At 45.4% G+C, this 27,300-nt stretch overlaps 1 protein-coding gene and 1 long non-coding RNA gene across 18 annotated transcripts in view; one reads left to right on the top strand and one right to left on the bottom strand.

Moving 5' to 3' along the window:
* Positions 1 to 27,300, top strand: part of GAS7 (growth arrest specific 7) — a 111,358-nt gene that overhangs the window by 30,509 nt on the left and 53,549 nt on the right. For 5 of the 15 annotated variants that reach the window (XR_001469271.4, XM_040649936.2, XM_015295214.4 and 2 more), the window contains exon 2: positions 10,466 to 10,589. Coding sequence is in view for 14 of the 15 variants with exons in the window: in XM_040649936.2 (XP_040505870.1) it covers positions 10,466 to 10,589 (124 nt within the window). In the remaining variant the exon portion in view is untranslated. Of the gene's footprint in view, positions 1 to 4,745; positions 4,908 to 9,555; positions 9,827 to 10,465; positions 10,590 to 27,300 lie in introns of those variants that run through there. The other 10 variants (XM_040649939.2, XM_040649938.2, XM_015295219.4 and 7 more) reach the window with 6 other exon arrangements.
* Positions 6,735 to 25,454, bottom strand: LOC107054722. Of its 3 annotated transcripts, XR_005840758.2 has the most exons (5): positions 25,403 to 25,454; positions 25,146 to 25,262; positions 11,756 to 12,434; positions 11,198 to 11,260; positions 6,735 to 10,031 (listed from the first exon to the last, which is right to left on the bottom strand). It is a non-coding gene; the product is annotated as an uncharacterized LOC107054722 (long non-coding RNA). The 3 variants fall into 3 exon arrangements; XR_005840757.2 differs by having other exon boundaries at positions 11,198 to 12,434; XR_005840756.2 differs by lacking the exon at positions 6,735 to 10,031 and having other exon boundaries at positions 10,851 to 12,434.

Genomic DNA, 27,300 nt, shown 5'->3' with positions numbered 1-27,300 from the left:
TTCAGTGCCAGGACTCTACACTCTTGTCACATACTGCTAAATACCATGACAGGGAAGCACTCTGGCTGTGAGCACCCTGGAAAGAAAACATGGGAAGGTGATCACCTTGCTTGGGAGCATGTTTAGAGTCAGGCAGATCAAGAAGCACTACAGCCAGCAGCCACACTGTTGTTCTCTGCATGCTGCGCTCATCGTCCCGCCATGCCTGCTGCTCCCCATGTCAGAAGCACCTTTTGTTGTCTTCCATGAATACTGTGCTCCCCAAATCCAGGTGTTGGAAATATCCAAATAATTTTGTCAGGATGGTATCTCTGATAAAAGCAGATTTTATTTGCAATTGCAATGGCGGGTGTCCCACATGCAGGAGCACCCCTAAGGATACAATGACAGCTTTTGTACCTTGTTTCCCCCTTTGCCTCTCGCCCTTCCCTGTTTCCCCATTGGCTGGGTACTCCAGGTTCACAATTTTATCAAAGGCTTACATTTGTTAATTCGTGTGTTATCTGATGTCAGTCAGTAGCCATCCTGTTATGTCCAAGATGTCTCAGTCTTATTGATACGGTGATATTCTTCAAAGTCTTGTTAAACAAAGAGCACCGGGGGGTGGGGAGGATGCCAGGTCTTCCCGATGTCTCCTCAGGCGCTTCCTTGGGCATGTCATGACTTGTTCTCTGGTTTGATATATCTCGTGCAGGATATTCTTGCAATGTGTATAACAAAATATACATATATACATCTATATATTAAGCATGCATTCCTGGGGAAGGTCCATCTAGAAGATAAGTGATGCAAACTATCAGAGACCGCCCCCCAAGTAAAGTAGAAGGACTCCCAAGAGCAACTATGGCAGCGGAGACCATGAAATAAAATAAAAAAAAAAATCTAATTCTAATGCAGAAACATTTGATTCGCACACAGGCCCCACTCCTACACTCTTTCCCCACACCAAATCTCCCCAACATCCCATCTTCCTTTTCCTTCCTACTTCTTATATCTACCCAGCTTTGTTCTCCTCAGCCAAAAGACCTAAAACCACTGCCAAGAGCCTCCCTGTACTGCTGCTTTGCAGAGGAGTAGATCATGTGCAGCATCATGTGCAGCAGGACCTGGGACAGACTTGGTTCCTTGTGTCCCATGAGACAGGATCCGCTACACCTGACTGCTGCGAATTTGCCCAGCTTGTCCCTGTACATGCCTTGGTGCACCAGATCCTCACTGAGGAGGGAGGGAGAGAACAAAGCTGCGTCGGTGTGATGTGGCTTTGTCAACCCTGGCTTGAGAGCCCTTGTTTTGAAGCTGTCTAGAAGGGGGTTCATGGATCAGAGCTTTTCACTTTCCACTTATTTTTGTTTCCTGAGTATAGGGTTCTGGAGGGTTCTGGCAGAGACAAGTACACCAGCCCCCAAAGTCAAATGCCTTGCAAACGGTCTTCAGAGGGTGTTGCCATAAAGCAGAGCTTTGAGCACATGTCTGCACCACAGCCAGGGAGCTGGGTACGAGAGAAGGGAAATTTGGGCAGCTGTGGTTGGGGCTAGGAGACTGCGCCCACAATGGGGAAGATAGGACTGGGTGGGAGATGGCTTGGTGGGTATGGTGGTGATGGGTTGATGGGTGGACCGGATGATCTTAGAGGTCTTTTCCAACCTTAATGATTATGATTCTATGGAAAGCATACATGCTGGGTTCCAGAGCTGAACGGGAAAGACAAGTGTGCAGAGCTTTGACAAGGTTTGCCTCAGAGCAGAAACCTGTCCACACAAACTCACTCTGTGGTCCTGCAGTGCAGTGTCACAGCTGTACCGGATTGATGGCATGGCTGCACAGATCACATCCAACAAACAGCAGCTGCAGAGTTGCTAATGTTATTTAGGAAGAAGAGGCATGAGGGAGAGTTTGGGATGGCACAAAGGAGAGTTACCAGGGCAGGGGATTTTTGGGGTTAGGATAAATGACAGCTGTCCCATTCAGCTGGCACATGGGGTGTGTGCTGTGCATTGCTCAGCCTTGGCTCAAGCTGCCACAGGCAACACCGAGATTCCCTAACAGCTGGCACAGGTGAAAGGTGCTTTTCTCACTGAGGAAGCGGGTTGGTGTGGCAGAAGGTGACCAGGGCTGAGGTGCGGTGCCCGGAGAAGAAGAATGCCACCCGCTGTGCTGTGCTGGGCAGTGGCACATCTGCACTTGCAGCATCTGCTGAGCTTCTGCTACAGAAGCGGTGTCTGCGGGGCCACCCAGGGAGGGGCGCATCCTGCAGCACCCCACGCCATCAGATGCAGCTGAACGGGAGTTGTGTTGGTTGCCATAGCAACTGGGTGAGCTCATATGACCCGTTCCACTTTCTAAATATAAATCTGTTTCGCACAGTGTATATGACACCATGGAAACCAAATGTTGAGCAAGAAAGATTGCATAAAAATGAAGAAAACACAAAATGACTCAATGTGCTAGAGAGACTGGGCAGCATTGGAGGGGCTCTGAGGGGCACCGGCGTTTCCATTTGCCAGGGTGGGAGTTGCAGTGGCTGTGCCGGACATTTCTGGGGTGGGAGCTTCATTCTGGGGGGTGGGTGCAGGTCTCAGTGTCTCAGTGCAGGCATCACTGATGCTGAGGGTTTTCAGGGACTTGTCTCACAAACAATCCTGTTTGAAGCATCAGCTGCACTCAGATGCAGACTCAAACCCCAGTTCTTTGGCTGTACTGTATTGGTCTTAATTCTGCTTCACACCATTGAATAGATGCATGCCTTTGTCAAGATCAGTGTTTATGGAATGTATAGCTAGACAGAAACATCAGCTCACTGAGGTTGTTACAGAGCAAACTTTTCCTCCCAGGACAGGGGCTGTTCTGATGCAGAACTGTGGCAGCTTTTCCCTGTTGTGTCCCTGCATTTCTTCTTGCAGGGAGCTTCCAATGCATTTTGTTGTCTGTTCTCTGCTCCAGTGATCCTCCAACACTGGGCAGGACACTGCAGTGACTTCACAGCCTTTCTCTGCACTGTCAGGTCTGCAACAGAAGTGCAGTATGACTCCAAGCAAGTGGCAATAGCAGGTAGCACTGCATTTAGTTCATAGAATCATAGAATGGTTTGGGTTGGAAGAGACCTTTATGATCACCCAGTTCCAGCCCTACTGCTATAGGCAGGGGCACCTCCCACCAGTCCAGGTTGCTCAAATTCTCACAGCTAGAGACAGACATCCTCTTCATTTGCTCTGGGGCTGTGTGCTCTGCTATAATAGGGCCATACAGTTGTAGAAGAACTGAAATTGGAAGGGACTTCTGGAGGTCCTTGCTCAGGGTGCTCACAAGTTGTTTTGCCTTACCTTGGGCTCTGTGTTTGGGAGAGTTTGGCTGCACTCCTCCTGTGTGCAGTGAGAGGTAACACATCTCCATGAGGCTTTTAAGCACACAGATGTTTCCTCCCGAGGATCCCTCTATGGAGGAGAAAGGGGATTTCCTGCAGTTTGAAAATGGGAAGTGATTTCGCTCTGATGAGCAAGGCTGAACTCATCTCTGTGGATCAGTCAGCATGGGATGGACTAATGTGTGGGAGCCCTTCTTTCCCTGCTGCCTCACTTTGCTGCATAAAATGAAATGCTGTTCTGTGGCCAAGACTGTGGCTCCTGAGCAGGTCATGACACTCTGGGGTGGCTGCTCTGTCCCCCTGTTGTTCTCTCCCTAACATCCCCTATCTGATGCCTGTGTGTGTTGGGGGAATGGGTCACAGGTTCATGTGCTCTGCCATACAGACAGAAGCACACCCTTCTGTCTCCATCAGTGCTAGGGTCCTGGATTAGGTGGGTTGATCCTATAGAACTACTTTCTTAGGTTTGCCTTTGTTATGCTCTCAGTGGATGCTTTCCATAGAATCATAGAGTCATAATCGTTAAGGTGGAAAAGACCTCTAAGATCATCCAGTCCACCCATCAACCCATCACCACCATACCCACCAAGCCATCTCCCACCCAGTCCTATCTTCCCCATTGTGGGCGCAGTCTCCTAGCCCCAACCACAGCTGCCCAAATTCCCCTTCTCTCGTACCCAGCTCCCTGGCTGTGGTGCAGACATGTGCTCAAAGCTCTGCTTTATGGCAACACCCTCTGAAGACCGTTTGCAAGGCATTTGACTTTGGGGGCTGGTGTACTTGTCTCTGCCAGCACCCTATACTCAGGAAACAAAAACTGTTTCTGAAGGACACGTGACCCTGAAACACAGGCTGAGAGATGCATTGTGACTTGGTGCTGTGGGAGAGACCAAAATGAGTGCTTTGGTACTGAAGAGCTCCAGTATTCTGAGATTCATTTGATATTTGATGCATATTCCCAGCTCCTTTCTGTTTTGCATCCCCGTGCTTCTGTAGACAGCACGTGAAAACTGTTGTTTGTCATGGAGAAAGAGTCCTGCTGGGCAGGTGGCTCCTTGCTAAGTGCTCCTGCTGAATGGATTTCTGATCCGAGGGAATCTCACAGGAGATAAGTGCTTGTGTTCTTGGTTTTGAATGTTTGGAGAGACATATTGGTCCCCTTTCCAGTCAGCAAACACAGATGCAGAAGGATTTTGCTGGGGTCACACATTCACACTGTTCACATTTCCTCTTTCCTCCATGGTGTGCTGCAGACATCCTTTCCAAGTCCAAATCTGCCCACCAGCACCGTGTAGAGGCTGCTGACACTCCCGGCAGTGGCAGCGAGGGGAGTGGCATTAGTTGCTTCTCCCAGCTCAAAGGCGCTGTGGGAGTTGCGAGATTTGAGAGACAGGAAGGCTTGCCAGCCCACCCAGCCCCGGCTTCTGCACGGCCGGATCAGGGGAATTCAGAGTCCCATCTTTTCCCCTGATTGGAGTAGAGCACTTCTTCCAGAAAGGGGAACTTAATCTTGATGGAGGAACTACAAGAAGTGAACAGCCCCCTGGTAAGTCATTGTAGTTGATAATTATCCCCATGACTGACAGATTCTTTTTGATCTGAGCCTGTCTACTCTCAACTTCTAGTCATTGTCTGATGTTCTGGCTTTGCCTGCTGGTTCATAATGCACTCTGCTAATAACAGAACCTCCTGACCATGTAGACTGTCCTCTATTGTGATTTACAGTTCTTATATACTATCCTTTTTGGTTTTGTTCTCCTAAAAATAGTGACAAGAAATCAGAGTGATGAAACAGTCTTGCAGAGCTGTTCAAGTCAGAGGTGTGCAAGCAGAAGTGCCTCATCTGTGATACGTGTCGGGCACAGGGTGTGCTCTACTAAGAGCGGGCGTTGAGGAGAGGGTTGGAAGTGTGTCTGTGTGTGCAGTGCCAGCCTCAGAGCTGGGCTCTTCAGCCGGTTCAACCATCTGCCGGTTGCTTCCTGTCCCTGTGTTGCCTTCTGGCTTTGCCTTTGCTCCTGCACTGTGAGTAGGATTGCCTACATTACATGCCAGGTTAGTCTGAACTCCTCTTGTGTGGGTGTGCAAGTATGGTTCAAATGTAACTGTGCTGATGCTGGAAAAAGGGAATGGCCTGGATGGGACTGCGTCTGCCAGGCAAAATAGAGTCACTCTACTGTGACTCTGATCTCCTGGCAGAGCTGGGATGGTGTGCTGTCCCCATGGCCTCCACAACACTCATTTCTCAAAGGATGCACTGCTGACCCAGGCAAAACTATTGGTTGTGACGCATTTTGGAGCCCAGCCCTAAATGCTGCTGCCCCACACCATACATCCCAGAGCTTCCTGCTGTCTCTGCTTCAATGAGTGCAGGGTGCTGAGGAGTAGAGAGTGAAACCAAGTTTCATTTCTTCTTTGATTCCTTCCCTGTTCCATTTTCAGTTCCTTTCTCCCCCTCAGAGTATCCGACAGGAGTGGAGATGCTATGGGAAGTGCAAGTGTATGCAGGAGAGAACTCTGCTGGGACCAATTAGAGATTGTAATACAGAAGTGGTCCTTGTAGCCAGAAGCTCTTCTTTTGCAGTCCCCAAGGTGGGGTATAATACTGCACAATAGTAAGCTACTGTTTAGGATCATATTCCTCATAAACAAAAGGAAGAGATCCACATATCTGTAGTTCATGTACATCAAAGCAAACCGGTGTTCTGTTGTTTATTAGAACAGCATCTGGCAGCGCTGGGGTTTTCCCTATGTTCAGTCCTCTCGACCATCATTCACAGCGACTGTTGTGCTCTCAGCACTTCTGTATTTGCAGAATCAGAAGCAATGGTAGAAATATTTAGTAACTCCAAAATAGAACTGGTAACTGCAAAACATAATGTTTGTGTGCTTTTTTGAAGTGATACATTTTGACAGAAGTTTGAGCTAAAACATTGGCTTAATTTTGTTCTTCATACCATTTTCCACCCTAGTCTAAATGGTGGTCACAGTGGTGTCCACCCTCTGTTGTCTTTCTCCATCTCTTGGCTTTTATTTAAGAGCACATCTGTGGCACCTGACCTCTGCCTTTGCTGCAGCCTTCCAGGGAGATCGGAAGCAACTGAAAAGGTCACTCAGGATGTTGGAGTAATTGCAGAGCTTTCATTAAGCAAACCAGTGGGTATCTGTCCTTGCAGGCTTCTGGTGCTGATGGTGTGAATGGAAGTGATAGCATGAGGCCCTAAAGTGCACCAAACTTTGTCTTGACCTTGGTACATGGGTACACTATTGGGCTTCATCAAGGAAAAGGAGGAGCAAGGATGGATGTGATATCGGCTCCAGGGGGTGTAAAGAAGGTGACAAAGAAGGTGTAAGGACAGAAGTGGGAAGCGTGCAGTAAATTTATACAATTCTGTAACTTTTATTTTCTGAAACAGAACCCAGGATGGGATTATCCTGAATTCCTCTTCATGGGGTCATCTTGCACAGCTGAGATAGTCTGTTGTAACTTCGTTATCTTCAAGGCTGAGCTGTGAATCCCAATCTGCTGCCAAATTCTTCAGAAGCTGGTAGACTCCTGCCCTGTGGAATTTCAATTTTCTTCAGTGTGCTTTTTAAACAGTAATGCGGGTCATTCATCCTGTAGTAGAGAGATTTCACGAGCTCACCCCAGAGTTGTTCCATTACTCTGTGCTGTCCCTTGGAAAATGTTTGGAGAAGAACTGGTTTGTAGTTAAAAAAATAGTCTGGAACTGACTTGCTTTCTGTTCTGATCTGAACTTCCCTGCATATGTTACTTGACCTCGAACCTCTGAGCATCCTTCCATCTTGGCTTTCTTTACAAACCTACCCGTGCTTTGGATAAATACTATGTGTGGGCACAGTGCAAGGAAAGCCCTTCAGGAGGTACTTCTGTAGACAGAAATCAGCCAGCCTTCCTCTTAGCCATCAACAGAGTGACTGGGATAACTGCACTGATGGTGCACAGTTGTTGAAGAATCATTTTTAGTTCCCCATGCTTCATTCCATTAGGTGGGGCTGTAGAAAGCGGGGGCTGAGAGAGACAGAAATGGAGAAGCTCCTCGGTGTCGCAGGGGAGAGCACACAAATGAGGAGTAGCCAAAGCCATCTGGCACAAAAACGTTTTTTGTCTAAGGTTCACATGGTCGATGCCGCAGACGCAGGCACTGGTCTGCATCACCTGCGTGAGCAGCATGTGCTCCCAATGACATGGCACCTTTGGAAGCCTGCAGTGAACTATTTTCAGTCCTGATTGAGAATAAAATCAAACAGAAGATGATGGTGGATGCTGGATTTGCACAGCAGGGGCTGTGTGAGCAGGTCCTTTTTGTGGTGCCAAGACATGGCTGTAAGGAATTGGAAACAAGAATGTGATTTCTGGAGCTGTGTGGGGAGTGGCATTACCAAGTGAGACAAGACACCGCTGTCAGCAACCATTGTGGTGGAGAGGAACTCAGATAACTCAGAGATGAAGCTGGTGTACTGGTCCTTCTGTCAGATTCATGAACTTTGGTGTTTTTATTAGTAGGATTTGGCACTTTCACAGAGGGCTATATAAAACACAGAGGTATTTCAGTGGCACATGAGGAGGGATCCTGGCCACAGAAAAGTAGGCATGGTTGTGCTAGTTTCACTAAGACAGGAATTTCATTTTGTACATTTCTAGGCAATATTATAACATAAACAATAATGAGAATGTTTGCCTTGGGGCAGGCTAACGAGTAAGAGAGGTTTCCCTTGCATCCTAACATCCTAAGCTGAGATCAGCAAAAAGTAAATATTGAATAGCAACATAAACCATAAAATGGTCTGCTTTCTCACATGTACATGATTTCATTAAGCCTCAGAGAGCAGTAGAACAGGGAACAGGAACAGATAACAAAGACCCTACTGATCAGTTGTGTGAAGCGCTGTGCTTGCCTCACACATGCAAAACATACACTTGAGTCATACACTCTATAGAGTCTCAGAATCACTCACAGAATGGCTGAGGTTGGAAGGGACCACTGGGGATCACGTAGTGTAAGCCCGCAGCATCAGTCAGGGTCATGCAGAGCACATTGCCCAGTAGCACATCCAGGCAGGTCTGAATATCTGCAGGGGAGATGCACCTCTGGGCAGTGTGAGGGCTCTGCCACCCTCAAAATGAAGAATTTGTTTCTCATGTGCAGATGGAGCCTCTCTGCTTTCAGTTTGAGCCTCTTGTCCTGTTGCTGGGCACCACAGAAAACAGCCTGGCCCCATCCTGTTGATACTTCCCCTAAGATACTTGTGCACATTAGTAAGATCCCCTCTCTGTCTTCTCCAGGCTGAACTGGCCTGGTATCTCCCTTAGTATCTCCCTTGCTGACTTGTCCAATTCACATTGGGTCAGCTGCGTCTCCCAGGCTCTATCTCTGCCCAAGAGAGGAGCTAAAATCTGAATCAGCACAAGTGCAATCTGTGCTGCAGCGTCAAGATAATACTTATCTCACACTGGCCTTGGGTCTATACGGCTGCCTTGCAGGCTGTGATCTGCCTTTACCAGATGCCTGATGAGACACAAATGCAAGATCATTCTTTAGTTCAGTGCCTCCCGAGGGCCACTGTAGTCAGAGTTTTCTCAAATTGAAAAGAAATGCAAAATAGACTTTTGGCTCCAAAATCACTAAATGTCCCATTTGTTCTGTGTCGGAACAGAGTTGGAATTTCATGCAGACAGCAGATCTCTAAGAGAAGGGCACATTACAGTGTTTTTTTTCCTAACAACTCCATTCATTTTCTGTGTTTGAATATCATATGTAGCAGATGCTGAAACTCTGCCTTCCCTCAGTGTGGCTGCCTTTGAATTTAGTGCAGTCATTTCTTACCTCTCCACCATGTCGGAAGGCATTTTCTGGATGGAGATTTGCTTCTGTTGAATAAATAATTTAATTTTGCATGCTTTTCCTTGTTCTCCTTTACTTCTAAGGCAAGGCAAACAAACAAAAACCCCTAAAAACAGTATATTACGTGCCTGGTTTGCCTTAGGGAGTGAAAAAAAAACAGTGATGTTCTCTGGATGTGAGCCAGCAGGAGGCTGTTGGGCTCATAGCTGCAGCCCTGTGAGTCTGTGACTGACAGTCTCTGGCCACGTATCCCAGGTGTTGTCATTCAGCACCCCTGGTTGAAGGGACCAGACAGGGATGAAGCCCTCTTTGCTGTTCTCACATCAAGCAGCTGCTGTAACTCCCTAGCTAGCAAGAAACCACCAGAGCTGCTTGGAAGAGGTGATATCACCAGGTGTTACGATGTTGTGCCCTTCAGCTTCACCTTTTTCTTTTCCTTGCAACCTGAACCCCAGCACACCGAGGCTTGCAACTGAGTTGATAAAGAGATGTACAGCTGAGGTGGCACATGAACCTTCATAGCAGTTCTGTGCAGCAGCATGATGCTTATCCCCTGCTCTTCCTAATGATGTGCATCACTCCTAGTGAGCTGGACCATCAGGTTAGTAGCCATATAAAAACATCATCCTGCATCCGCATGATGTGGATGCAGATTACATCTGGATCAGTAATTTATGCACTGATAATTACATACATTATCAGTATATAACCAGTATACTGATGGGTGTACTTCAGCATGCTGCTCCTTGTAGGCAACAGGGCTCTGCAGAGTCTCTTCTCGACGATGTCTAAAGCTGATGGTGCCCCTGTAGATTAAATTTGGACAGAACCTTTATGACCAGTGCTTTCACCTGCCTGTATATGCATGTGAATGTATATGCATATTTTTCTTTCTCAGATGGATGATTGCTTTCTGCTTTGCACTTTATCGTTTAACGAAAATGCCTTTATTGGACAGGTCCAGTGCTTGTTGAGCATCAAATACAGAGGGGTTTCATTTCTCTCCCAAAGAATATTCTGTATCCCAGTGCTCCAAGGGAAGATATCTTGGGGATAAATCGTGTTCTGGGATCAGGACAGATAAGGAGAGCAATGTATGGAACTCTTTGGAATGCTCAGTCTCTGGAATACTAAACTATATGATCCTTTTCCAGATGTGTCTGGTTAGACTTTACATTATCTAGATATCAACTTAAAGGATTGTGTTTTTTCTTTCTTTTTTTTCTTCATTTTTTCTCAGCAGAAGCCCAGAAAGGCAACTCCTCAGCCAGGAGAAGATACCTTGAACAGCCATCTTCCTCCAGGCTGGCAGAGCTATATGTCTCCCCAGGGCCGCAGGTACTATGTGAACACCTTCACAAACGGTGAGTGGAGTAGATGTGTCCAGTAGATGTGTCACCCTAGTAGCAGACATCTGCTGCAGGGAGTTATCTCTCAAGTTAGTTTTGATAGTAGCTACACCCAGAGTGTTACAGAAATGAATGAATGACCCTGCCGCCATATGAACTAATTACAACTAGATCTAGTCTCTATCTCTCTTTCATCTTAATTCTGACCACTCAAAGGTATCTGTAAAGTAGAAGCCCCGCCGTGAATGAATTAGAACACAAAACATTGTAATAATGTAATTTCTACTACATTCTTTTATTTCTTTTTCCTTCAGCTGAAGATATGTGTATCTATGTATGTACATATATTTAGAGTTGTTTGATAGAATGTCCAGTATCACTAAAGCATCTTCAAGGGAAAACATAAAAGTTAATTGGAAAGTTGCCTAAGTCAGAGTCAGTTTCCCTGTGGAGTCAGAAGAAGAAAAGCATGTGTAATGGGATATCAGAGATAGAGTTATCAGTCCATATTTCTGTCTTTAAATCACTGTCTTGCTAATAGAGAAACAGACTTCTTAACTCTCAGTCTTATCAGCAATTCAAGACTTGTCAAACTTGTACCACTTTGGCTTACACCATCTTACCTGCTTTTCTGGTCCTGAGCTTACATCACCATTGCAAAACTTGTGACCTGCAAAACCAGATGTCTGAAACAGAAATAATGACAAGATGACGGGAGGAGAGGACAGCAAGAGTTCACCGTGTTTACAACATAGCCAAAGCCATCAGCCTCTTTCTTGCTCAGTGTAGGGGCAAGAAAGAGCCATGGGCTGTCAGCGAGCCTTATGGTCCAATCACGGACTGATGTGTTTTGCTGCAGACGTCTTTGTCCTAGAAGTCTGTCAAGTCCTTATTTACCTTAGCTCTATGCGCTGACATCTCACTGGACTTTTTAGAAAGCACATTACCATTAAACACTTGCCTTCATTTTGAAGCACAGTGTGCTGTGGCTCATGGACAACATCCCTTGCAGGTTGGGGAGATCATTAGGAGTTAAGTGCCTTGTCCCCATTGCAATCGAGGTGGTGGTTAAGCATGGTAACATGGAGGCTAGTAGCTATGTTCCTAGAAACTAGCCATGCTCCTGGTTGGCTTCTAGCCTCTTCCAAAAAGTTAAAGGTATTTTGCTTACCATTACCCACCTGTAACAGCTGATGCAAAATTCTTGGCTTGTGAGGTTCTAATCATTTTACATATCTCCCAGGAACCGGCTGTCTCCTTATTATGATGAATGATAAAAAAGTATTTCAAAATCTTGTCAAGTCTTCACACATTCTTTCAGTTCTTTTCTTTGGACCACATGTGCAGCAGCTTTCATGTAGTGACTCACAAAGGGGCTGCCTGACTTCATATTGACTTACTATGAAACCACTATAGGAGTGACAGCCATTGTTTGAAAGCAAATCTGGACACAGCTAAAAGAGAAGGAACACTGAGGAATCCTGATTTCCCCATCAGGAAATACTGTAGGCCTTATGCACATTGCTTTCCCCTGTGATTCTCCAGCTAAGATGATCTGAAGTGATGCTTTGTCTTATCCACAAGGCATGGAGCAAGAGACCTGGGGGGATCAGGAAATACTGCTTTGGGTGCTAATGGCAGTAATGTCTCCCAGGTAGTGTATGAGCATTCCTTCTGCTAGAATGTGCATGCACACTGCACATCTTATCAAACAGTACTGATAATTTCTTTTTGCTGGACAGAGATCCATCTTCAGCAAGAATGATGAAGTGTAGGCTGTTTTTTGATAGATAAATCATGAAAAACAACAGCTCTGGGATCCATCCATGCAGACCAGCAGAATGTGGATCTTGAGTGTGCCTACAAGAGAAGGATGTTAGAGAGTACCCGCCTAAGTGCCACTGTGTTTGGTATGAGCCAAATGCCAGCCATAGTCAATCTATATTAGTCTCATCTGGATGGGTGCAACAGGGGATTCTTGTTAATGCACAAACTGCAAGATTCTGTATTAGGATACATGCCATAGTTAAACATACCAGTAAGCCACTAGATGGAATAGCAGAGAACTTCTTGAGGCAACAAAGTATTAAATAGTTGGTCAGAGTAGTTCCCACCCATCTGAGAAAGGAGTATTTGCATGGCTATGGGAGTGAGGAAGTCCTTATTTTAATGAAGACAGATGGCCAAACTGTCTCCTGGACAAGGAAGGAGTACTGTGAGATTCAAAGTGAAAGATTAAATCTGTCTGAACCCCTTTCAAATAGCCTGAGAAGCAGACTGCCAGAGCCAAAAGTTTCCCAAAGCTCTCTGATGAGTGCATGTTTAGATGCAGACTTTCTTGTGGAGGGCTCTCCTTAATAGATACAGCAAGGTATAAGGTATGCTTGGAGAAAGAAGCTGTGTACCAGCGTGCCAGAAGAGGATTGTGTTTCAGAGTCATAAGGGAATGAAACAGAACCTTCTGGGTTATTTTTAGTCTGAGTGATTTAATTGTAATTTTTTTTTCTTCACTTCTGTCTTTTGCAAACATCCGTAACTGCTTTGCTGAAACAAGATGTTGTGAATAAAATATTTTAGTAGGATCACACATTAACATGGCTGCACTGGAAGGTGAGTTTGGGGCAACTGGATAACAGCAAGGCATGGTTCACTGGAAAGTACAGAAGATGTTTCATCTGAGGGACCTCAACTGATGCTTTCTGCTCAGGCCTTTCAGGGCCTTCTGCTGCACGGAGTAGGTGGAAAGCTGGCACCAAAGATGCAGATCCTCTGACATGCAGCAAAATGCTGGGACCTCTGCTTGAATGATAAGGGTTTCTAGGGGCCTTGTTACACTGGGCTGTATTGAAAAATGAGTTTTATTTCTGCTCTATTTCAATCCTTCTGTCAGAGAGTTTTCAGTCTCAAAGTGAAGGCTCTGACTTAAGTTTATGTGTGTCCCCACAGATGCCTCATGTCTCTTGTTACCAGGCTTTACAGAGCTTCTTGTTCAACAAGAAAATACATGAAATTGTCCTGGGAAGGTGTCTGTGGTCTCTGCCTGTGATTGACCAAAGGCAGTTTCACTCCCTAGTGCCTCTGAAATGCCCTTTGGGGGTTTCCTTCTGTTTTCAAGCATAGAATGTGGGCCTGGATCAGAGCCACCTTTTCAAATAAAGGGTGTCTTCTTCAGGCACTGAAGCACCAAAATTGTCTAAAAGAACCACAAAACTTTGTTTTCAGCTTTGTTATAGTGGCTTGTACCTTTATGTACCTTTTTTTTTTTTTTTTTTCCCTACCTTAAATCTCTAAATCCATAAAGGAATTTCTATATCTCAGAGTTGGTCTGAACTCAGCTTGGTGAGAGAGCAAATGGTTTTGAAGAAAAGATGACAAGCTATTCTCTTGGCTTACAGCAGGAGTGTCTGGCTGCTGTGAAGACTGGAGTTATGTATTTTTTCCCTTATTTTAAATAAGTTAGAATATTCTTCCTACCAAGGCGTTTCTCTTCCATTTACTCTGTGCCTCCTACCCACTGGGTCTGAGCCAGGCAGTGGAGCTGAAACAGAGGGAAGAAGTTATTTAATTCTGCTAATTCATGCAGAAACTTCAGAGGATAAACTAATAATAACTAGAAAAAAACAAACAACTGCCCAGTGGGAGGAGTGGGAGATGTTAGTTTGCTTTCACAGGTAGTGATATGGGGGAAAGTGGCCAGAAAGTGAGTGGAAGGAAGGATGAACTCATCTCCATGTCAGAACATCCAGAAACATCCTCAGCTCTCCTTGCCTGGAGTGCTGCTTGCAGTTTGTTTGAGGTCTGCCTTACCCACGTTCCATGTGCCCTGGGGCGCCTGTCCAGCTGCTTCCATCCAAGAATGCAGCTGCTCAGCCTCTGCCTACAGGATGCTGCTACAGAAGCTGTTTCTAATCCCACCTCTGCCAGAGCCTAGAGTTACCCCAGCTTGGCCTGCCACAAAACACCTAAATGCTAGTGTTAGGAAGTGGTGGCTTTTTTCTTTTTAACTTCAATACTGAGGCTAGGAAGTAAATGTAACATTGTATTTTTGGTTGAAAGCTGCTCTACTAGGTCTTCTGTAGTCTGAAGCCAACAAAGATCCCAAAGCTTCTGCCTCATTTTTATATGTGTTTATTGTTATCATGCATATGTCCTTTGGTTATCCTTGTATGTCTCTCATGCATGAGGTAGAGGACAGTCACTTAACTCAGCCATATGCTAACCTATGTGGAAGGTTCAGGCATTGGTTTCACTGTCTATTAATTTAACTATTGCATTTGGATATTCCCTGAGTGACAGACATGTCCTTCTCTTGCAGCACTCCAGCTGTCATATGTGCCCAACCAGTTGCCCTGTCAGATATATCTCCGAATGGCGTAGGCTGGAGCTATTCACCTAATTCAGAGTTGTGGCTGAGCCCTGGGATGGGTGGGAGCACAACATAGCTTCCACCACACACTCACCATGGTGTGGAGCTGCAGGGCAAAGCATCACCTCACAGAAGGTGAGCACTGGCAGAAGCAGGCTTTCTTGGCAAGGTCACAGCCATTTTAGCACTTCCATCATCAGCAAGAAGTAATTGGATGAGGCACGCACCCTCTCAGATGGCAGGATTGTGGCTGAACATCTGTGCAGCCTCCAGGCAGGGCAGAGACCCCATGTGCAGCAGGGCAGCTCTGTTACAGGAGGTCAAGTCGTAAAAACAGCAGAGGCAATTTGAAAGCTGGCTGGTGGAAAAGCGAATTAAATAGAAGAAAGGCTTTGTGAAATTACTGTAAAGATGCTGCAGAACTGCTGGGAGAATCATATTCAGAAGAGTGGTTCTCAGTGGCCCCTTGTCAAGGGAAGTCAGCACTGAAAGAAATCCTGCAGGGACTTCCCTAGGCTTCGTTCAAGTCAGTATTTCCAGTAATGAATGGCATGTTGACATTGAAAGTACTTATTCAAATGGTAACTTTAAATGAAGCTGGGAGAGAACATTGTGTACTGCACAGAACAAGCTCAGAATTCAGAATCATGCTGCTGAAAGGGTAAGAAACTGCTCAGTAGAGATGTGCTTAAGATGGGAGATTTCATTAGAAGTGATTAAGTGACAAAGGCAGGCAATGGAGCAGTTTACAGACAACTATGTAGAAGCTTTGGAGGATCTGAATCTGAGTGCTGGCCAGCAGGTTTGTGCTGTTACAAAAACAACCAGTATTTTCCGTTGTATAAATAGGAGTGTTGTCTGTGAGGCATGAAGTAATCCTTCAACTTTACATGGAAATTATAAAGCCTCCACTGGAATGTTTTATCTTGTTTGGACTCTACACTCCAAGAAAAATGTAAGCTGGCTGGATAAAGCCCAGAAGAAAGCAGCAAAGATGATGGGAGATGTGGAAAGCGTGGCCTGTGGGCGCATGTTAAAAGCTCGGATCTGACTGCTCAGTCAGTCCCCGAGCAGCAGCAGCCCCCTCAGCCAGCTCAGTTTTATAGCTTTTTCACACAGTGTCATGCGTTGCCCAGTTTGGGTCAGTTGTCCTGGTTCTGTTCCCTCTCAGCTCCTTGTGCCCCCCTAGCTCTCCCCCACTGACAGGACGGTTCAAGAAGCTGAAACATCATTGGCTTTGTGCAGTGCAGCAACAACTAAAACTTCAGCATGTTATCAACAGTTTTTCTCCTAAAGCCAAAGCATGACATTATGAAGAAAATCAGCTGAAACCAGGACAGAAGGATGAGGAGCAAAAGCTGTACAAGTTCTGGTGCAGTGGAGTTCTGGGCTGCTCCCCTGTATGAACACGTTGTGTAGTTCTGCTCCTTCCTCCTGAAAAAAGGTGTTGGATGACCAGTCCAGTCTGACAAATTGCCTTTCCAAACACTCCTAGCGCTGCATTACCTCTGCTACACCAACCAGCAGCCACCACTTGTCTCCTTCCCCACACTAAGCAGAGAGTAGTTTTTTAGATCAACCAGGCTTTACTTCTGTTTATAGCTCAAGCTATTCAGATATGGGAACTAAAGATACGCATTCCCATATCTGGGAGGGAATGAGATTTTAGAGACAAGTAACAAGATTCTTACAAACCTTCAAAATACAGCAGAAGCTGCCACTATTATTCTGTCAGCTGTTTCCTATGTTTAGTGTCCTTCCACATTATCACTATCCGCCTGTGTCTTATTTGACCATACTAGTATTGCCACTGTGCATGTGATGAAATTTTTATTGTTTTTACATGATAAACACAAGGAAATTGGTGCTTAACTGAAAGGAATTTTATGAGACAGTGTCCTCACATGGAAGAAGGACTGTTGGAAAAAAACTTTAATGAGAGAACTGGGACAACTCTTGATGGAACAGACCAATCTGCATAGGTGAAAGAGCTAGCCAACAAAAACAGCACACTGATGTCTATCTGCACCTGCTGGCTATCATCCTTTGAACCTGGTTGGACTTGATCATGAAGCCATTTGTTGTGGTTTAAACCAGCAGCAGCTCAGCACCACACAGCTGTTCGCTGACTGCCCCCTGTAGTGGGATGACAGAACTGGAAACAAAACAAAATTCATGGGTTGAGATAAAAACTATATGCTAAGACAGAAAAGGAACATAGAAAAAAACTGTGATGATAAGTAAATATGCAGGTTGATGGAAAAGAAATGCTTCCTATTTATTTCCATGGAAATTACAACAGATACAAAGAGCACAACAACAATATTTGATAGAGCAAATTCTCAGCTGCAGATAATATTTTTTCAACACAGACACAATCATTAGCTATGCTTTTTTTGCTAGTGATGAACAAGAGCCTGCATGCTGTGCAACTCGAAATCTGCACCAACAGAGGTGACACACTGTCACTGTCACCACTGCTGAAACACACCACCCACCACTTCACATGCACACATCTACTGATTGGTCTCCATAAATGTGCAATTTTTTTCCACATGGAGGAATTTAATTCCCCACCTTTTCTGCATCTGCACTTCCACGTCAAGATGGTATTTTGTCAGAGTGCCCCTCTGCTGTCATCTATCACATGGCAACAACATGTAACAGGATATTGGTGAGAAGGTTCAACCTCTACTGCTATCCCACAGACATCTGCCTCTGATGTTGTGGTAAAATAGGAGGCATTACTTTCAGAGCAGCCATCATGTATGTATATAAATGAATAAATGTACACAAAAGTAATGCCTGATCACTGACCAACACCCCATCCTCTGACTGATGCCCAGCAGACCCTGAGCAGCAGCCACCCCTGGCCAACTCCCACAGCTTTACGACCTTCCACATGCTACATGGTGTGGAATCACCTGGTCCCCAGTGCAGGCCACCAGGCCTGGCTCTGCCCCATCCCCTACCATGTGCCATCATTACTTTCCCAAGATGTGACAGGACCCATCAGTGAACAGGGCATATTGCTTTTCATTTTCTCATAGTTTGTTACAGAGTGAAGCCTCTTCAGTGCATGTCACCTCCTCTGGTGATATTCCAAAATCCTTGCCTTCAGGCTAGCCCATTATCACTCCTAAGACTCCGGGGTGTCTGGGGTTTTCCTGTTCAAGGCTGATATATGACAGTGAGACCCACTTACTCCACATAGTACCAGTTGCATGATGGGTGAAGGGGAGAGTCCTTGGAGAGACCAGGCAAGATAGACAGTTGCTCAATGTCTTACATCTCCAATACAGCTATACCAAAAGCCCACCAGTACCCTTTTAGGTCCTTAAAGTACCCTCTCCTGAGGTAATCTATACCATGGTTGCACAGAACTTCTGGTTTGGTCACAGTGGGCTTTTGATACTCATTTCCAGTTAGGCTCACTTCGGCCTCCAGTATAGTTAGCTTTTGGGATCTCACTTCAGAAATAGGATCAAACCATCTTCTTTATCTGGGAGTCTGCCTACTAGAAACTGGAGCAGACATTTTCCTGGAAGAACCCCCCTTTTCAGCTTTATTCCTTGCAGTTCACATGCCCATGCCTCTAGGGTTGGTGGATTTTCCATCCCACTTCCTCATATCCTCTTCATGGTCACGCAGGTAAAACTACAGGGTGGCATGTGGTGTGTAACCACTATATTCTCTCTCTCAAGCACAGGCAACTGATAGGAGTAGCTTCTCCCACCAGTGGAAAGGGGTCTTAAGATGGGAGTTGGGAAGGTTCATTCATAGAGCTTTAAACTAGATACGAAGGGGGGAGGGGGGAGAGGGGGCGTAACTGGAGTCACTAGAACGGAGCCTGTATGTAACATTCCAGTGCTTGTAGGAGAGGGATGTGCTAGTAAGATCCCACAGTCTTGTGTCTTGGTGAAGGAGGAGGATGACTCACCCTTTTGTATGAAGAACACGAGGATTGGTGTGAGGTTCGTGGCTGTGGAAACACCTGAGTATGGTCATGAGGGTCTTAGGGCTACTGCCACTCAGAAGGAGGCCCAGCTCAGGTGCCTTTACACTAGTGCACACAGCATGGGTAATAAACAGGAGGAGCTGGAGGCCAGTGTGTGGTGGGAAAGCTATGATATGGTCACCATCACGGAAATGTGGTGGAATGAGTCGCACAGCCGGAGTGCTGTGATAGATGGCTACCAACTTTTCAAAAGAAATAGGAAAGGCAGGAAAGGCAGTGGTGTAGCCCTCTATGTTAAGAAAGAATGTGAATGTATGGAAATTAATGATGATGATGATGGGGTGGAAAGCTTATGGGTCAGAATAAAAGCGAAGGCTAATAAGACTGATATTATTGTGGGAGTCCGCTACAGACCACCCAACCAGGATGAAGAGGTGGACAAGACACTTTATAGACAGTTGGGTGAGGTCTCAAGGTCACTCCCCCTTGTTCTTATGGGGGACTTCAACTTCCCAGACATCTGCTGGATTTATAATACAGCAGATGGGGAACAGTCCCAGAGGTTCCTAGAGTGTGTAGGAGATAACTTCATGACACAGCTCGTGAAGGAGCCAACAAGGGGAAGCAAAATCCTGGACCTGCTGTTTGTTAACAGAGAAGGTCTTGTGGGGGATGTAAAGGTTGGAGGCCGTCTGGGGCAAAGTGATCATGAGATGCTAGATTTCTCGATCCTTGCTGAACCACAGAGGGGAGTCAGCAGAACTGCCACCTTGGACTTCCAGAGGGCAGACTTTAACCTCTTTAGGACTGTGGTTGAGAGGGTCCCTTGGGAGGTAGTTTTGGAGAGCGTGGGAACCCAGGAAGGCTGGCAATACTTTAAAGAAGTAATTTTAAAGGTGCAGGAGCTAACCATCCCCAAGTCACGGAAGACAAGCTGACAGGCAAAGAGGCCAGACTGGCTGAACAGAGACTTTTTCTGGAACTCAAGAACAAAAGGAAAGTTTATGGTCTCTGGAAGAGTAGGCAAGCTACTTATGATTACAGGTATGTAGTGAAGCTGTGCAGGGAGAAAATTAGAAAAGCCAAAGCCCAGCTAGAACTGAACTTGGCCACTAAGGTAAAGGAAAACAATAAATATTTTTATAAATACATCAACAGCAAGAAGAGGGCTAGGGAGAATCTCCATCCCTTGTTGGATATCGAGGGTGACTTGGTGACCAAGGATCAGAATAAGGCTGAGGTACTTAATGCCTTCTTTGCCTCAGTCTTTAATAGTAAGACTTTTTACTCCCTGAGAACACAGTCCCCTGCACTGGTAGATTGGGATGGGGAACAGAACAAGCCCTGCATGATCCACGATGAGATGGTTTTGGACCTGCTCCGAAAGCTGGATGCTCACAAGTCCATGGGGCCATATGGACTGCACCCTGGAGTGCTGAGGGAGTTGGCGGATGTGGTTGCCAAGTCACTCTCCATCATTCTTCAGCAGTCCTGACTAACTGGGGATGTCCCAGCGGACTGGAGACTGGCAAATGTGATGCCCATCTTCAAAAAGGGCTGGAAAGATGATCCTGGTAGCTACAGACCTATCAGTCTCACCTTGGTGCCCAAGAAGGTTATGAAATGGATAATCTTGGGAGCCATCATGGACCAGTTAAAGGTCAACCAGGAGATCAGGCCCAGTCAGCGTGGTTTAATGAATGGTAGATCCTGTCTGACAAACCTGATTTCATTCCATGACAATGTGACCCACTTAGTGGATGAGGGTAAGGCTGTCAATGTGGTCTACCTGGACTTCAGTAAGGCCTTTGACACTGTACCCCACAGCATTCTCTTGGAGAAGCTGGCTGCCCATGGTTTGGATGGGCATACACTCCACTGGGTCAAACACTGGCTGGATGGCTGGGCCCAATGAGTTGTGGACAGTGGAGTTAAATCCAGTTGGCGGACAGTCACAAGTGGTGTCCCCCAGGGCTTGGTACTGGGCCACTCCTATTTAACATCTTTATTAATGATCTTGATGAGGGGATTGAGTGCACCCTCAGTAAGTTTGCAGACAACACCAAGTTGGGAGGGAGTGTTGATCTGCCTGAGGGGAGAAGGGCACTACAGAGAGACCTGGATAGACGAGATCGATGGGCTGAGGCAAACTGTATGAGTTTCAATAGGGTCCTGCATTTTGGTCACAACTCTAGGCAACCCTACAGGCTTGGGGAGGAGTGGCTGGAAAGCTGCCTGATGGAAAGGGACCTTGGTGTACTGTTGGACAGTCAGCTGACTATGAGCCAGCAGTGTGCCCAGGTGGCCAAGAAGGCCAACGGCATCCTGGCTTGTATCAGGAATGGTGTGGTGAGCAGGACTAGGGAAGTCATCCTGCCCCTGTACTCAGGATTGGTGAGGCCTCACCTTGAGTACTGTGTTCAGTTTTGGGCACCTCAGAAAGGACATTGAGGTGCTGGATCAGGTCCAAAGAAGGGCACAAGGCTTGTGAAGGGCTTGGAGAATATGCCCTATGAGGAGAGGCTGAGGGAACTGAAGCTGTTTAATCTGGGGAAAAGGAGGCTAAGGGGAGACCTTATTACTCTCTTCCAATATTTGAAAGGTGCTTACAGCAAGAGCGGGGTTGGTCTCTTCTCACTGCTGACAGGTGACAGGACGAGGGGAAATGGCCTCAAGTTGCTCCAGGGTAAGTTTAGGTTGGATATCAGGAAACACTTCTTTACAGAAAGCATTGTTAAGCTCTGAAATAGGCTCCCTGAGGAGGTGGTTGAGTCACCATCCCTGGATGTGTTTAAAAACCATTTGGATGTAGTGCTCAGGGACATGATTTAGCGGAGGGTGGTTAGTTAGGGTAGTATGGTTAGGTCACGGTTGGACTCAATGATCTTTAAAGTCTTTTCCAACCTGAGTGATTCTATGATTCTATGATTCTATTCTATGAGAGAAGCCATTAAGTGTGTAAGTGAATTGCTGCATATCCCTGTTTGGTCCTTACAGCCCATGTCCCTTTTACCAATTTGGCTGAGATTGCTTGTTGCTCCTGTGCATAGGGATGTCCCTTCCCAAGACATGTACCATTACAAGTCAGCTAGAAGCTCTGTTCTTCTGCTAGAATTACAGGAAATGCATTTCTCCAGGTTGGTCAGAGTTGCAAAATCACAGTGTGCAAAGCTTTCAAAACCATTCATGTACATGAGCTGACGGAAGGACTGAGAACAGGAAGAAATCCTGTCTGGGACAGAGTACAAAATAAAGTGCTAATGTTTACATTCAACCTTGAGTGCATCTGAACAACCTCTGAGTGATTTGGAGGCTGGTGCATGTGAGATGAAATAATTTCTACCCTGAATATCTCCCATCTGGCAGTCAAAGAACTTACATGTTGACATTTTGTGGAGTTGGCTTCTAGCTGGCATTTTCAGAGCCCAAAGCAAGAAAAATAGCACTGCTCCCTTCTGTCCACATTTCCATACAGAGCATCGGATTTGGTTCAGGCAGTGATAGGACTGCTGATACCTGCATGCAGTTTTCTAGGGCTGAGCCTCAGCTCTTTTTCAGGGCTACATTGGCATCATCTGAAACAAACATATATTTCGACAGTAATTCCTACTACAATATTTTCTTACCCATAATAATTGTAGTTCTGTGTTGTGATTTCAAATGAGAAGAGACATGAATTGAGGCACAAGGAGTAGTGATGGGGAAGATAAGGGAAGGGGCCAAGAAGCTAAATTTAAACAGTCAGGATGGGAGAGATGCTATCTGGTTTCTGATAGGTGTAAGGAACTGTGTACTTCACACAGCTGCTGAAAACTATCTTTAATGCACAGACAATATTTATCCATCTTTAAGAAAACTGAAGAGAGAAATCTCTTCTTTGACTTTCAGTTAATCCTCTTTTTGACATGAAATTGTTGTAAGGCATTGACTGAATTGTGCTGGCAGAGCAGAGGAGAATGCACATAATCTGGATTGTAAAGGCATGTGGAAAAGTTTCCAGGCTTCATAGCACTGGTGAGATTAGTGTGTTTTTTGTGAGTGGAGAGCCCTAGAATAACTTTGCTGTGCAAAGTTTGAATGCAGCATGTGTTCAAAGTGCACAATTACTATGTGGTTAAGCATATGGTTGCTCAGTGTCTTTGGGTGTGGTTTACTACTCTGTGTGGGTAGTAGATTCAGCTGGAAAATATTTGATGATGCTGAAGAAATCTCTGATGTACTGCAGCTGTAATACCTCTTGTACTAGTCAAACAATGCACTCCAGCTACCTTACCCATCACATTAAATATGGCATATACTTATGACACAGTTGTTTGTGTGGCTTGCTGCAATCTTGCATTCTCAGCTAAGGTCAGCCTTTCATGGTGCACCCTTATTTCCAGGCTTTTCTCATCTGTGGTGTTGCATTCCCATTTACTGAACAGCTTTTTGTCTCTTGGAAAGCACAAATTTCACATTATCTTCATCATAATTAAGACCTATTTATTCTCATTGTCACAAAAACAGTCCTTGAGAGGAATCCTGAGAAGCCCAGGACTTCAGCTGCTCAGGAGAATGTTCTCTATTTGCCCGAAAGAATACATATTCCTTAGTATCCTCCTGGTTCTACCAGCCAGCTTTTCTGCTTCTGTTTTCCTAGGTACCCATTCCTGCTTATTTTGTTCTGGCATTAACCTTTATTTCACTGAGGCCCCTAATTCCTGGCTAGTGTCTGATCCAGCTGTGCAACCACTGCAACCTGTAGCCTGCCTACCAACTTTAGGAGGATCAGAAACAAGAAGTTGTACTTTTCCAGGCCATGCTTGAACACTAGCTGAACACTCATTACCCTAAAGGTATTGCATTTCCCTTGTAAATGCAGTGTTCGATGACCTTAAGCATCCTACAGCTGGTGAACAGCTGGATTACTTCCATTGAGTATCCTGTTATCTTTGTCTTGTAAGAGTTGTTTCCCAGAGCACCAAACCACTACCTGCTAAAACATCTCAGTCTGAGAGGTGAAGAACTGACACGTCTAAGCCCCCCTGGAATCCACAGCTGGAAGCCACACTACTCTTTGTCCTAGTTGCACTTTGTCCATAGGCCACTGTCATGTGAATGGTGCCTAGCACAACATGTACAAATAAGAGATAGTCATAGTGGTTTTAGTCATGTTTTAAGCCATTAGGATTCTTGTTTGATCAGAGAATACACATGGAAACTCAAAGGGACTTTGCATGTTTTGAGGTTCTCCATCCTAAAATTTATCATTCGCTAAATTTATGTCTCATAGCTTTTATACAGTGCCAGAGCTGAGAGCACTGTAACCTTAGGATACCACATGCTCAACTATTCTTTCCTAAAGTACAGAATTTTTAAGTATTGTAAGTGGATAAAAGGGACTAAATTTAGAAGCACCAGGTGTAAAGGAAGCCTCCTTGCTGCACTGTAATAAGCCACAGCTTAATTAGAACGTGAAAGCAATTTTAACTGAAAGCATTTAACATGAAAGCAAAATTTAACTGGAAGATGACAACAGACTAAGCAAGAGAATATTGTGACCTGTAATCTCATATTTGCATTTTCACTGATGCTGTTGTGAGAAGGGGAAAGAACTAGTTGAATACAGGGATTGGCCGCTGTCAAGAGTAAATGCATACAGAAACCATCCTGGCTGCCCAAGCACAGCCTTGAAAGAATCTCACTAAGAGCGGCATTAAGGCTGTTGATAATACATTGGTCATTTTGTAACTTTGCTTCCAAGCTTTATCAAATCTTGAACTCTTTATTTTGACAGAATAAACAAGAATTATTTTCTCTTTGCTTGGTTAGAAAACAACCTCAAAGCCAAGTGTCATGCATTGGATGACCTGTTTCCTATATGGCAATCAGTTCTACAACACTAGAAAACATTGAAGATGTTCACTGCTTCCAGAAATCTTTACTTCTGAAGGAAGTACTGGTTGCTATGCCTGAAGTAAGAGATGGAAGGAACATAACGATGACCTACTCTTGTACTTGTTCTGCCTAATAATTTTCCATCTCTTTGAGGAAGTTTGGAGGGATTCGGTCTTTAGGTTGAGATTTTTCTTTTGTATCTCACCAGTGGGAACACTCGCTGTCACGGAGTTATCTCTAGATCTGAGTCCATGACAGGGGGGAAAAAAAAAACAAAAAAACACCCAACCCACAGGGAGACAAAAGAGAGAGAAAAAACAAACAGACAAAAAAACAAAAACAAAAACAAACAAACAAAAAACTACCCTACCTTCTAACAGCGCGGCGCGGCCGGCCACGGAGAGTGACTAATGAGGCAGGGCATGTTGCAGTCCGTGCGCTCTGGGACAGGGGGAAAGGGGGAAGTGTAGGGAGATAGCAGATGGGTCTAACAAAAAAAAAAAAAAAAAAAAAAAAAAAAAAAAAAAAAAAAAAAAGGCAACGATCTGAGGAGGAACGGTAATTTACTAAATCCAACAAAATCAAACAAAATAAAAGAGAAAAGAGTGTCCAAATACGAGTTCTTACGCTAGCAGACTGCAGGGGAAGCACGTGCTTTCCTCCGCGGCAAACCCAGGGCAGAGGCTGGTGTGCTGCCAGCAGCTCCACCTCTCCTCCTCTGCCCGTCAGATCCTCCGGGAATGCTGCTCCTCCCCCCCGTCCGAGAACCCAAAATGCCCAAAAAAGGCAGTCCACGGAACCAGAACATTAACTCTTTAACTCCCACTGTATTACATGATGTTCTGATGTGGAATGCCGACAACAACAATCACAAAACCACAACACCCGCTCAAACCAACTAAACTTAAGGACTGTATTTGAGACATTAAGTCCTCTCTGGAAGGAAGGAAGAGATAACAAACATTGTTTTGTGTCTTTTCTCCTAATGATAAAACCTACCGGTGACAGTTTCCCTCTGATACAGTAACCTGCCCTGGTAAAGTGGCCTAAATCCTAGAAAAACAAAGCAAGTCTCAGGAAATGCTGGAAATAGCACTTCTGTCACTACCAAGCTTGCAGTATTGCAATATCAGGCTTGCTTTTGTGCATCATGGTCTTTGCAAAAGGAGGGCATGTTATAGGTCCCTGTGCTCATTTTAAAAGATACTTTGAAAGATGAAATAAGGACTTTGTCAGTAGCTTTTCCCACACAGTTGAGGTGGTAACAACATTTGTATCAACACAGAACATTTCAAGAAATTGTGTTTCCATTACAATGTTTAGGGCCAGAGAATAAAAGCTATACTGCAGCCTCAGTCTCTGCCTTGAATTGCCTGTAGCAATTGAGTTGGATTTGAGATCTGAGACTGCAGCTCTTGCTGAACTAGTTCATGTACTACATCAAGATCTACTTTCAGCACTTAGGAGATGGAATCTCGTGTTTCATGCAGGTGCAGAGAGATTTACATCTGTCATTTCTGCCTGCTATTCCTGTCCCTTTAAATTAAGTATGAAGATGGAACTGAAGATCAGAGCCATGGGAAGCCCATGGGCTAGTGTTACCTTGAAGTGCAATGGGAACATAGTGTGTAGAGGACAGTGCTGCAGTTCAGAAGCTCATGCACAGGGCGGTTGGTTGTGCCCTTTAAGCTGTTGTTACCACAGCCACATACTGCAGGGCTCAATGGGTCAAGATGTCGGAGCAAAGAAGAAACAGCTGCTGTGATGAACTGGGAGACCTCTCCCATCCTGGTCTGCAGGAGATCAGGAGGGGAGAGCCAGAATCCAGCTGTGCACTGTCTCTGTGAACTGGTGAGACCTCCTCATTCAAACTAAATGAAATCTCCTTGTGCTACTATGTCCTCTATGGAACAGGAGAAAAATATTTTCACTGTACTCTCATTCACCTATTCCTTCTGCTTCTAAAGTTTTGAATGTTTTACTCTAGTCTTAGGGCACTGCAAATCATTTCCCCTCCTTTCATGCACAAACCTACACATTTCCTCTGCCTTTCCTTGGGGCTGTTTTCCCCCACTCACAATGTCAAGGAGTGAAGCATCCTTAAGCCTTTTTTGACTCATCATAAATGTGAGGATTATCTTAGCAAGAAAGGCGAAGATGCAAGAGCACAGACAGCAGTCTGTCTCTTTCTGCTTGATGAGGTGGCCTCCAATCAAAGCCAGGTGAAGCGTGGCAGCGCCAGTCAGCCTGGAGGTTTGGACTGTGGAATGCGGTGCTGTGCAGTTAAAGGAAACCTGTTTTCAGAGCAGGCACGTTTGCATTCCCTTTGACTCACAGGTCCAACCAAATTTTGGACTATAAAGAGTCACAATCAGGCAGCAAACCTTGCCAAAAAGGCAACACAGTAGGGCATAAGCAATTCAGGACATTCCTGGAATGCGTTGATGGTAGCTTCCTTCTCCAAGAGATAGAAACCAACGTGGAGGTGCTCTGCTGGACCTCCTTCTCATCAAATGGAGAAGTTG

The sequence above is a fragment of the Gallus gallus genome, chromosome 18 (genome assembly GCF_016699485.2).
Source record: "Gallus gallus isolate bGalGal1 chromosome 18, bGalGal1.mat.broiler.GRCg7b, whole genome shotgun sequence".
Classification (NCBI taxonomy): Eukaryota; Metazoa; Chordata; class Aves; order Galliformes; family Phasianidae; genus Gallus; species Gallus gallus.
This window is presented reverse-complemented; position numbering and strand designations above follow the sequence as displayed.